The 13,465-nt window shown below is 39.0% G+C and overlaps 1 protein-coding gene and 1 long non-coding RNA gene across 2 annotated transcripts; both read left to right on the top strand.

Annotated features, from left to right (window-relative positions):
• The first annotated feature begins 80 nt into the window (after positions 1-80).
• LOC106090898 (calcineurin B homologous protein 1) lies at positions 81-7,936 on the top strand. The gene is made up of 3 exons (XM_013257253.2): positions 81-258; positions 6,686-6,949; positions 7,148-7,936. Exons 1-3 carry the CDS (start codon positions 192-194, stop codon positions 7,384-7,386), a joined length of 570 nt encoding a protein of 189 aa, XP_013112707.1. The 5' UTR covers positions 81-191; the 3' UTR covers positions 7,387-7,936.
• Positions 3,265-4,567, top strand: LOC106090899 (uncharacterized). The gene is made up of 2 exons (XR_001221917.2): positions 3,265-4,260; positions 4,345-4,567. It is a non-coding gene; the product is annotated as an uncharacterized LOC106090899 (long non-coding RNA).
• Positions 7,937-13,465: the final 5,529 nt, after the last annotated feature.

Genomic DNA, 13,465 nt, shown 5'->3' on the forward strand with positions numbered 1-13,465 from the left:
AAAAATTCCTCTGTTATCTCAATCCTCTTTGCAGTCATATCTTCTGGCAACACTGCTTTTAGCTGTCGCTGAAACAGCTGTTTTGTCTGGTAGCTGAAAGACTACGTTCGCAACTGGCATATCGCGTAGTTTTGTTTTAATTCAACAAAAGGCAAGTTTAGTAATAAATATACTAAATTTTACCACAAAACATGGGTAATAAATCATCATTACTGTTGAGGCCAGAAGAGATCGCTCAAATTCAAGAGGAAACTGGATGTAAGTATGACAAAAAGAGTTATTTACGGTAATTTCATGTAAGAAACCTCTTCAAGGTTTCCATTGCTGCCTCTCATTTTATTGACGAATTCTAATAATTTTGCTTGTTAAGTTTCCATTAAATTTTTATGACAATGATCTGCATATGTGTGAGTGTGCTTACGCTACGCTATTTTTTTTTTATCAGAGCTAATTGTTTATTGACTTTCTTAATTGTTTAAGAAAATAATAAATAACTTTTATTGGCTTATATTTTAAACACATTGTACATTGTGCCGCCTATGTAGTTGCTAATTAACTAGACATCTGAAAGAGGGCACATATGAATTCTCCTTTAGCGGTCAAGGAGATGGCCAAGGGCAATGTGCATTATTGTGGAATAATTTTTTTTTTGCAATAATTAATCAAAATCCTATGATATTTCACACGTCAAAAAATGGTTATGAGAACCCAAAAATTTCCTTCCGTCTCATAAAATGTAAATTGGCCAAGTGCAAGTCTGGTCGAAAAGCCCCAAAACTACCCTGGGGGGTTAAATGTTTACAACTTGGGAATTTGATACTCAACCGCAAAAAGTGCAAATTAGAAAGTTAACAATGTTTTGGGGAATTTGGTGGTTGTTGTGACTGTATTTTGTATCTTCATTCTTCAGGTTGCTAGTATCTGCTAAATATTCAGAGCCCCAATTACCGCATCCGAAATCTATTGGATCTATTGATTCTATTGGAAACTTCGAATATAAACGTGAGTTTTTATAACATATTGTTAAAAAAACAATGGCATATTGCTTAAAACGTGTTCTTATAGCTTCCGCCATAGGATGGGGGTATACTAATTTCGTCATTCTGTTTGTAACTTCTCGAATTATTCGTCGAGGATACTATAAAGTATATATATTCTTGATTGTCATAACACTTTAAGTCGATCTAGCCATCCGTCTGTCTGTCGATAGCAGGCTAAATTTCGAAGGAGCAGAGCTAGCCGCTTAAAATTTTGCACAAATACTTCTTAATAGTGTAGGCAGGTTGGGATTGAAAATGGGTCATATAGCTTCATGTTTTAATAAAGCTGCCATATAAACCGATCTTGTATCTTAACTTCTTGAACCACTAGAGGGCGCAATTCCTATCCGATTTTGCTGAAAGTTTGCAAAAAGTTTTTTGCTTAGATTTTCAACAAGTTCTGAATTGTTAAAATCGGTTCACGGCCTGATATAACAATCATATAAACCCATCTGGGGTTTTGACTTCTTGAGCCTCTAGAGGGTGCAATTCCTATCCGATATGGCTGAATTTTTGCATTACGTGTTTCGTTACGACTTCCAACTACTATGGTTCAAAACCGTCCGTAACCTGATATAGCTGCCATATAAACCGATCTTGAATCTTGACTTCTTGAGCCACAAGATGCCTCAATGATAAATTTTTGCATGACATATTTTGTTATTACTTCCAACAATTGTGCCAAATATGTTTCGAATCTGTTCATAACCTAACATAGCTGCCATATAAACCGATCTGGGATTTTGACTTCTTCTAGAGGACGCAATTATTATCCGATTTGTTTGAAATTTTGTACAACGGCTTCTCCCATGATCTTCAACATACGTGCCAAATATGGTCTGGTTTGGTTTATAGGCTGATACAGCTCCCATATAAACCGATCTCTCTATTTTACTTCTTAAAATTTTAAAAATTGCTATGGTCTCCAACATTCAATTCGACCATAACTTGATATAATTCCAATAGCATAGCAATTATTTTCTTTAATCCTTTGATGGCCTAAAAAGAGACACCGGGAAAAGAACTCGACAAATGCGATACAAGGTATAGGATATAAAGGGTGATTTTTTTGAGGTTAGGATTTTCATGCATTAGTATTTGACAGATCACGTGGGATTTCAGACATGGTGTCAAAGAGAAAGATGCTCAGTATGCTTTGACATTTCATCATGAATAGACTTACTAACGAGCAACGCTTGCAAATCATTGAATTTTATTACCAAAATCAGTGTTCGGTTCGAAATGTGTTCATTCACCGTAACGTTGCGTCCAACAGCATCTTTGAAAAAATACGGTCCAATGATTCCACCAGCGTACAAACCACACCAAACAGTGCATTTTTCGGGATGCATGGGCAGTTCTTGAACGGCTTCTGGTTGCTCTTCACTCCAAATGCGGCAATTTTGCTTATTTACGTAGCCATTCAACCAGAAATGAGCCTCATCGCTGAACAAAATTTGTCAAAACACATTTCGAACCGAACACTGATTTTGGTAATAAAATTCAATGATTTGCAAGCGTTGCTCGTTAGTAAGTCTATTCATGATGAAATGTCAAAGCATATTGAGCATCTTTCTCTTTTACACCATGTCTGAAATCCCACGTGATCTGTCAAATACTAATGCATGAAAATCCTAACCTCAAAAAAATCACCCTATATAAGATTCGGCCCGGCCGAACTTAGCACGCTTTTACTTGCTATTTTTTTTTTTGTTCTTGGCAATAACTTTTTTAACAACCAAAATTTTCTTCGTTTGAGATGGTAAACTTAAATCGGACTGCACTCATTGATATTTAAAAAGTTTGCCCCCGTTCCTTAGTGGAATGTTCATGGGCAAAATTTTAAGTTTTGCAATTTTGCCATGTAAAACTTCTCTCCAAAGAAGTGTTGCACTGCGCCACGCCATTCGGTCTTGGCTATAGAAAGGAGGCCCCTTATCATTGAGCTTAAACTTGACATTTTTAACAATTTCCAACGGTAAGAAGATATCCTCCATCCAGGAGGATATCTCCAAATTTCTTGCAGCGAAATAAGCACTTACGGGGCAAAAGACATGATCATACAATCGTCCGCATGCCATGATCGGGATCATAGCATAGAGGGATAGGTAGAGATAAACAGTGTCTGAAGATATCATCCCATTTTGAACAACTCCATGTTTCACACTACGAATCGTCTCCTTCTAATCCCTAAATTCCACATAAGACTGGCGACCACATAAAAAATTAGCGATTTAACGTTTGGCTGGCCATACCGCAAGCCTTTGATGGGTCAAAAGCCACAGGAATTGTATAGCTCGGATTGATCAGGTTAAGACTATGGCATAAATATGTAGTGGGGTAGTCCCGCATGTGTCTTGACTATCGGTGAGAGAAGGGAAATTGGTCTGTACGATTTTACTTTGCTTCAGTCCTTTCCTGCCCACAGTAGCCCATTTACCAGACAAGACATGTTGAGGATGTACCGACTCTCTAGAGATTCCGCTGGGGCTCAGCTCCTTGGATGACTTAGCGCTATGGATGTCATTCGTAACATAGTCCACGATGTATTGCGATGTTTGGTCATCGGCTCGGTGACCGCAGATGGGACGAATGACAACCTTAAAGTTTTTAATGTACGTCAGTGTGATTGCAGGCTGATCGACCAAAGGTTGAAAAATAACGATTTCTGCAGAAGCTGTGAGGGCGTCGAGGAAGAGACTGGTTGTTCACAGCGGCTGCGGACATTTGCAAGTTTCTAGGTCTTTTGATTCAAAGAATTTACAATGTACTTAAATGTCTAAATAATTGCAGACTGGCACAAATCCTAACCTTTGTGTACGACCAATTTTTTATAGTGGCAAGATTTCGTCAATTTATATTCCCAAATGAGCCAGATGAATTGATGAAAAGTTCTCAGCTGTAGTCGTATGTCTGCTTACGGAAGTAAAGAAATATAAACCAATCGAAGAAAGCGATTAAGTTGATATACATCATATTATAGAGCATTTGATAAAACTAATAAAGAATGTTTTGTTGGGAAAACGTATTGTCTTTCTTGCTGGCTCTCAAAGGGTTATAACTTGTTTTCTTTTAAATGGCTGTATTATTTTCACAAAAAATAAAGATAAAGCTACCTGATAAACATATACACACATTCATAGTTCACAGACAATTACTTCATTTGTTTGTATATTGCAGCCATGAAAGTAAAGTGTAAAGTTTTTGCATTGTATGGACTGTAAGTTGGGTGTTTGTCTTTATCACCTTCATTGCATTGGCATTTTTAAAAAAGAGATGCATTTTACCTTTTGTAATTTTTCAGAGGCTGAAGTATTCTTTCCCAAAATATACCTTCACAGTGTATGCTGTTGGATATGATATGTGGTAACTTTATAAAATTTTCCATTTGTGGGGACGTTTCTGCACTTGCATTCAATACACTATCATCAATTACCTTGAACGTATTTATTATACTAAATTGGATGTTTGGAAATTACGTCATCGTTCAATATTCCAAGTTCATTAATAAATATACCTTTAAACAGTGTCTTCCCCTTATCAATACGATATAGTAGAAAATACAGACATTCCTATGCATGTACGAGTATTTATGTAATTAGTTGTGGAAAGAAGTTAGACTGCCTTATTTCTAACAATGGCATATTGTGCAATAAACAAGGTAGTATTTTTTCTTATTTGCATTTAAAAAATATGGCTTTCAAATGTGCTTTATCTTCGCTTCTCCCATGAAATTATTAGGAAATTATCATAAATAATAGCATTTTTTCACCTGATATGAAAAAGGAAAAACAAATTCAGTCTTTATTTAATCATTAACTAGCTGGACAGGGCCCACTACGCTGCGCCTTCTTTCACTCTCGTTATTACACGTTATGGTGCCCAACTATGCTCTCGATCTAGCTCTACCCTGATGTCTCTTGGCGGTGGATGACTATCCACAAGATGGTGATCGGGATGGCTATAGCATCCTAGTAGATACTGTTTGGACAGCACGTAGTTGTGCCTTTACATGGGTAGGATATTTGTCTCCTAATGTGGGTGGTGTTCGTGTGAACTGAGGATACAACTCGTCGCACTACGCATTTTGGCAGGTCTGAATATTATTTCACTGCGTGTCGCTCAGATAGTGGGTTAGTCGGCGGAATTTCAAACCCGACGTTCGCGTTGAACGTAGGGCAGACATGGCAGACGTAGGACATACATGGTAGCCAAGGAAGACTTGGTAGCCAAGTATGAAAGAAGGCTTCTGCATCTGCCGGAACATAGTTGAGCACTTAAGCCGATTACAGGCTGGGGAAGCCGATTGGGCGCCCCGATGGCCGAGTTGGTAGCGTGCTTGTATTACCAGTGCATGGGTCGTGGGTTCGATTCCCGCCAGAAGCCTTGGTCTGCTGCTACTGTGGTATCACAATGGACTTAAAATTGTCTAAGTAAGTCTGTAAAGAATTGCCACTCTACCTAACCTAACCTAACCGCAATAATATCTGCACCTAACCTAAAAATTTTATATAAAAAATGTTTGAAAATTTAAACTTTTTATTGAAACCGGTAATTTTTAATTAAAAAATGAATTGATTAAATAATTTTTTAATTGAATCTGAACTTTTTCAATTACGATCGTGATTACATATTCGAAATTTTCAATTAAAAAATTAATTGATTCAATCATTTTTTTAATTGAATCTGAACTTTTTCAATTACGATCGTGATCGGATTTCGAAATTTTCAGTTAAAAAATTAATTGATTCAATATTTTTTTTTTATTTCATCTTAAAAAATTTTGTATATAAAATGTGATTGGAAATTTAATCTTTTTCAATTAAACAATAACTACCAAGGTCAGTGACTTTTTTTATACCCACAATATAGGGGGTATGCTAATCTATTCATTCCGTTTGCAACACTTAGAAATATTGATCTGGGAACCCATAACGTATATATATTCTAGATCGTCTCGACATTCTGAGTCGATCTAGCCATTTCCGCCCGCTGGACTTTCGAAATCACCATAGTGGTCGAACGCGTAAAGCTAGCCGCCTGAACTTTTGCACAGATACTACTTATTGATGTAGTTTGTTCGTTATATCGGTTCATATTTGGATATTGCGCCCATATAAACTGATCTCCCGATTTGACTTCTTGAGCCCATAGAAGCCTCAATTTTCGTCCGATTGGGCTGAAATTTGGAACAAAGATTTGAGTTATGACTTTCAATATGCAATTTTGGAAAAAGTGGTGTCTTTGCAGTCTTTGCAAAAAATTTCGCATATTACCCTCTGCCGCTTGATCTACAATCCAACATAACCTGAGCATCCCTTTCGTTGTTTGACTGCCATTAAGAGATTGCAAAATTAAAAAATGAGTCTGAATAACGCTGAAGCCGTCGAAAAGCTTGAGTATTCCTTTATTTATAAGAATAACATAGACTCATAAGGCCCAGTTCTTCTCTATGGGTAATAATAAGCTCTAATAATCTTTGAAGGATTACATTTTATCCTCCAAAAATTATTTCAGCTGCTGTATGATGTCCTTATTTAATTTTTTAGGAAAGCTTTTTTTTATCTGAGCTAGAGTCTTATTTAATCTGCCGCTTATATGCTCCAATTTACAAAACGGTTAATTTTTTTGTTTTTTAATTGCAGTTACACCCAATCAAATAGAACGTTTGTATTCACGCTTCACCTCTTTGGATCGCGGAGATTGTGGCACCTTATCTCGTGATGACTTCCTTCGTATACCGGAATTGGCCATCAATCCATTGTGTGATCGTATTGTACATGCCTTCTTTGCAGACAGTTCCGATGATCGTGTCAATTTCCGACAATTCATGAATGTATTGGCCCATTTCCGACCAATCAAGGACAAAAAGGAAAACAAACTCAATTCCAGGGAAGATAAGCTGAAATGTAAGTAGAGATTGTTGTTCTTGTTGTTGTAGAAGTGTGTTATACACCGAGGCGCTAGCCCTTGCCGATGAAAATCTCCATCGGGTCAATCCGGTACGTGCAACCGGCTGCCATGGTATTGAGTAGAGATTGTCTTTTTGATAACATTTAATTCAATAAATAAAAATTGTTTTATAAAATATCCCTTAATACTTGCAGTTGCTTTTAAGATGTACGACTTGGATGATGATGGTGTCATTAGCCGCGATGAATTGCTAAGCATTCTCCATATGATGGTTGGAGCCAATATCAGCCAAGACCAATTGGTGAGCATAGCTGAACGTACCATTTTGGAAGCAGATTTATGTTGCCAGGGTAAAATTTCCTTTGAGGACTTCTGCAAGGCATTAGAACGAACCGACGTTGAACAGAAAATGTCTATACGTTTCTTGAACTAGAAGAACTGAAGAAAGGGAATGCTGTAACATTGGCACAAAGTTTTTAATTTACAAAAAATATTTTAAAATGTTAAGAAACATTTGTTGCAGATTTTCAAATAGCCAAAACCATCGTAAGAGGTGCTATGCATGTCATGTAATACTACATATTTTTATTGCATAGCCAAACATGCGTTCACACCTTGCATACATAGCAAAGAGTATTAACAATAGTTAATTTTGAGTTAACAATTTTGTTCTTAGAAACTTTTTTTATTTAATTTTATTTTTTTTTTGTTTATGTCTTTATTTTATTTTTGAATTTTTAATTAATCCATTCCGCTGTTCGTGTTACCAAAATAACGTATCTATCACAGAAGCAAATAGCAATTAAAAGAAAAAACACAGAATATATACATATATTACATATTGTATAAAGTTTTACATAGTAAAAATGCCTTTTTTTTGAAAATAGAAGCTCTGATATACTTTGAAGCATTTTTATAAGGCATAGAATGCAAAAAATTGTTTAAATAAATTATGTACTTAACAATAGATACATTTTAATCAATAGTTTGCGTTTTTATTGTCGCATATTTTTAGGCGCATATACAGAAAGTATAGTTTGTTTATAATTTCGTATGAACTGGCGGTCACTTAAATATTTATTTGGTGAAACGAATGTGAAGAAGGAAAACTACTTTTAGCGAAACCAAGGTCACAGGGGCCGTAGGCTCGAAATGGGGCCTGAATCCTAGGATAGTCCACTGGCTCTACAGGAGTGTGATTAGACCAATACTTACTTAAACCTCAGTAGTTTGGTGGACTGCTATGGAGAAAAAGTGCAACATAAGGACCATACAACAGGTTCAGAGAACATGTTGTCTTGGCATAGGCGGAGCGATGAGAACCACGACCACTAGGGCACTGGAGACTATTCTAGATATCCGACCCATTGACATACAGATTAAGTGTAAGGCAGCCACTGCGGCTATGAGACTTAAGGAGATGGGAGAATGGATTGAGGACGGGAGTAGCTCATACCATCGCGATATAATCGAGTCGACGATAGGAAACCTGGAAAGAAGGGAAGATGTTTACGATCGAATACCTAAGATGAACCTTGTAGTCGAGTGCGAGGCACTGCTGCCATCGGCACATTCCTGGAATGACGGAACCCTAGTATTGCCATCTGGAAGGTCATGTTACACGGATGGATCAAAGCTAGAGGACAGAGTGGGCCTGGGAGTTTACATTGAGAACCCAGGGACTGAGATCTGTTTGACCATAATACGTTCCTGCAGGCGGAGATCCGGGCGATCACGCAATGCGTGAAGTGGTGTGGTGCTAACGCGAGGACGTCGAGTGTGAACATCTTTACCGACAGTAAAATTGCCATAAGGGCAATAACAACCAGGACGATAAGTTCGCCTTCTCTGAGGATGGCAAAATCCGCATCGTTTGGTTGCCGGGCCATATCGGAGTAAAGGGGAATGAAAGCGCAGACGATTTGGTGCAGAAAGCCAGAATACTGCCATCAACAACCTTGGTTAATCCGAAGCGTTTCGGATCGACGCTGTCCGAGTTAAGAGCCTAGGCGATGAATGCGCTTACAACCCTGTGAAACAGCGAAACGGTCGGTGAAACGGCGAAATTCTATGGGGGATCCAGGTCGTGAGAAGACGAGGAAGTACGAAGGAGGTTAGTATAGCTATTGGTATCATGACGGGAGACATAGGACTCGAGCTCACTTATTTCTTTTTTGATGTTACTTGTTTGTATTTAGAGCGCACAATAATCCGATTACTGGCTTAGGTGTATGTTCATAGAGACATGGGGCAGATTAATATCTGCACACTCCACATAATAACAATGGCGATAGCGCTTCGCAGTTCGCATAGCAGAATTCTGGAAGGTTTGGATATTATTACACTGCGTGTCGACACAAATGGCTAGACCATACCGGAGCTGCATAGTTTTATCACAGACCGTTTCATTGCCACAAGAAGTTTGATCGCAGCACGGGATAACCATGAGCACAACACGGGTTGGATCTCTGAGCTCCGTTATCGCGAGAAAACTGGAAGCTGCCGTGCGCGTCCACAGATAGCGGATAGTGGTATGATCCATCCGAGGTAACAGTAATTGTTGTCGCGGGCAATCAAAGGTATCAGGTGGAGAGTTTCAGTGAGAGGCCGGGGGGGGAATCGGTTCTTGCTTAAATATGGCAAGGCGAGTTAATATAACCAATGGCTATCACGTTTCTACGGTGATCGGTCTTATGGACCGGAATGAGCTTGCTCACTTGAGTGATTTTTCAATCACGCTCATAAGAGAAAAATATTACCCACGCATGACTTTTTTATGTCGACTCGCGCTCTCGAGACAAAAATTTTATTCACGCACATTCACGAGAGTCGTGCGTGAATGTGGCATTCACATGGTTTTCTCGTAAATGGCTCGTGAGTCGTGATTAGTGCCGTGAGCATAATTTCACTCACTCAGGCACGAAGAATCACGGTCACGCATGATCACGTGATTAGATATGGATCTCACTCACGAATCACGTGAGCCACGCGTGTTTCACTGGTCACACGACAACTCACGTGCACACTACTAGAGAACCTCTAGACAAGCGGCATATCAAGCTAGTCTAGACAACATTCATGCTGACATGGTAGCAGATGCGTTGTGTAGGCACGGATAAATATGATCCTTGGAGAACGACCGCCTCCCATTTCACCTGAAGAAATTGACCTCCCCCGACAAATCAAAGTAGATCTGGCTCAATTACGATCCCGCCTCAACTCCTACAGAGCAACGATTGATGCCAACGGGCAGGATGTGTGTGCTGATTGTAACCAGAAAACACTCGACATACCTGACCTGTTTCACTGCCCAGCCAGACCCACTCGATTCAGACTCAGATCCCAACAACAATAACGAAGAAGACGCTCGTGATCCACAACGCCTTGCAGTATGAGTGTACTTTCATAATGTTAAGCCTGAGCACACCTGCAAGAAAACCCGCCTCTCCAAGTTGGAAAAGGTGTGGTCTTTAAAAACCGGACATGAATAAAGTAAGTGCTCGATCATCCTTATACAGACAGCTCCTAGAGCAATCATTAGGCGAGATTCCCATGTGCGACGCCATATGACCATAAAACATGCAAATGCAAACTTGCCCATGAACATTCCATTACGGAAAAGGGAGAAACACTCACCTATCAATGAGTGCTGTCCGATTCAAGTTTAAGCTCAATGATAAGGGGCCTCCTTTTTATAGCCAAGTCCGAACGGCGTGCCGCAATGCGATACCTCTTTGGAGAGAAGTTTTTACATGGCTTCTATGCATGGCATAGTATCTTACAGATTTCGCCAGGGGATAACCACAGCTGAAAATGATTCTGGTGTTCTCGTCAGTATTGAAACCAAGTGTTCATAGTCATAGGCGGACATGCCAACCTCTGCGCCACGGTGTCCCCCTAACATTTTCCAGTCTTTATCGAAACCTGCAACTCCGCTGTCCTCTTTCGGTCAATGCTAGGCCAAAAAGTACGAGCAGTTTGGCATTCTTGTACAAATTCACGCCTCGTCCCAAACTCCACACTGGCCAAAGCTTCTACTGAGTTCAGTACATCGACAAATTCCACGAACGAGGGACCGATGGCTCTTTCTCTCGCCGTGGCCGAGCCATTCCTGACATATTGGCTGGCCTTCCCATTTCCAAGAAAATCGTAGTCTCCGGAATCCAAGTCGGATCTATTTTATGAGCCTGGAACATCTCGGACTTTGCCACCCACTGCCCTCGAATCCAGACTTTGAGCGCCGCAATAATGTGCCCTTGAAAGGTGGCAAACCCCTTCTTCCCCTCCTAATATTCACTCTCGGAAAGACGAGTCCTTAAGATCTTATCATGGGCGCTCTGGTAGCCGAGTTGGTAGCATGCTTGGATTACCAATGCAGTCGTTCGATTCCCGCCAGAAGCCTTGGTCTGTCGCTACTATGGTATCACAATGGACTTAAAATTGTCTAAGTGAGTCTGTAAAGAATGCCACTCTTACTTAACCTAACCAACATCTTAGCTTGATTCGGTCTCGGTGCCAGGACGTTTGAGACTTAGTATACCCCCCGCATCTATGGTATTTAAAATGGAGCTTTGGCCGCACCCACATTCCCTCAGCAAAGCTGCCTCAGCCCGAATGCAACCATGGCTGTTGGCAGCTAAAAAATCTGCCTGTCGTGTGTATCTCAACACCGCCTTGATTCAATGCAGGCCAGTCTTTGGACCTTTCCGAACTCCCTGGTAGGAAGGAGTCTATTATGTAAAGCCCTCCCCATATGTCAGCAATGTAATATCATCTATGGGTGTACTCCTTACTTCCTGCCAAAAATCCTGCTGCAGTAGTATAAGGCACACCGTTCCTTTTGGGTTCTTTCTTCTGTATTTCGGAACAGATTCGAATAGAGGAATAGACCTCTGTAATTGACCTCCCATGACAACTGGGGTCTTTAATATATGTGAATATAGAAAATTCAAAGCATCAAATACGTCATCTAACATCGCAAATTAGTCGAGCTCTCTGACAAACATCCTGAACTTTTTATGTCCTGCACCACTACTATGGTATTGTAATTACAACCAGTGTTGCCGTTTTTGGTACGTTCCAAAATTGGCAGGTTTTTATTCATAAGTAAGTTTTTCCAACATACATATACAATGTTAATTACTGAAAAAATCAGGCGGGATAATTCAAAATTAATTCACTTCTTGTCTTTTCTGCGTATTCGTTAAGAGTGCAGAACAATACCATGGATGGTCGAAAGACCAAATATTGTTACAAGGAGTCTCACTGTTTTAAATTTCGGCAAAAAGGGCGTAAGTTCTGATGTTGACTGTAACTGCACGCAGAGAGAATTTTCCTTCATAAATGTAATGATCGGGTTTCATAATCTTTTGTTCATAAATATTGCGAAAAGTTTCATTGCATAAATGAAAGAATCATAAATATTATGAAAATTCTTAATGAAAGAAATGTATGAATATGATCGTTTATAAAAAAAAAAGTTATTAAATTTAAGAAACTTTGTTTCATACATGTAAAGAAACTTTTCCTAATATTTATAATTTTTATCATAAATATAAAAATTGTGTTACTGAAATATGTCCACGTAGGTATACAATGGAAATTGGCTCTTTTACGAAAATTTGATGGAAAATTTTCAAAGTTAAGTTCAAGCAAACTACTTAATGTATACTTGGAAGAGGTTTAGCATTTTTGCTCACATGCATGCTCATGCGCATACCTACGCATGCTTTACATTACAACAATGCACAACATGACAACAAGCACAATTCTACTTAAAATCTTGAAGCTTTTGGGTGTTTTTAACTTTGCAGTGAGGTGAAAAGTGTGAAAAGTACACTAGGATCATTCCGAACTAACTATCGCCTGTACGAGGAATTGAAGCGTAAGAAGCCATTGCAAAGTGAAGCCATGGATAGACCATCAAAATTTACACAAAAAAGGTAAACATGAAGCAATTTTTTTCGTCTGTGGAACACTTGTGTTCGTGTACAGCGTTAGTTTTATATATCGGAACGATCTAGCGTTCCCAGAATCGCTACAAAATATTACCCAGATTTATGTATAAATTCTATTTCAATAAATTTAACTAAATATCCCAGCTTTTGGTTTTATTTTACTTTTATACCATAGGATGGGGGTATACTAATTTCGTCATTCTGTTTGTAACACCTCGAAATATGCGTCTAAAACCCCATAAAGTATATATATTCTTGATCGTCATTTTAAGTCGATCTAGCCATGTCCGTCCGGCCATCTGTCTGTCGAAAGCACGCTAACTTTCGAAGGAGTAACGCTAGGCGCCTGAAATTTTGCACAAATACTTTTTATTAGTGTAGGTCAGTTGGGATTGTAAATAAGCCAAATCGGTCCGTGTTTTGATATAGCTGCCATATAAACCGATCTTGGGTCTTGACTTCTTGAGCCTCTAGAGAGTGCAATTCTTATCCGATTTGACTGAAACTTTGCAAGTGGTGTTTTGGTATCACTTACAACAACTGTACTAAGAATGG

The sequence above is a fragment of the Stomoxys calcitrans genome, chromosome 2, assembly GCF_963082655.1.
Source record: "Stomoxys calcitrans chromosome 2, idStoCalc2.1, whole genome shotgun sequence".
NCBI lineage: Eukaryota > Metazoa > Arthropoda > Insecta > Diptera > Muscidae > Stomoxys > Stomoxys calcitrans.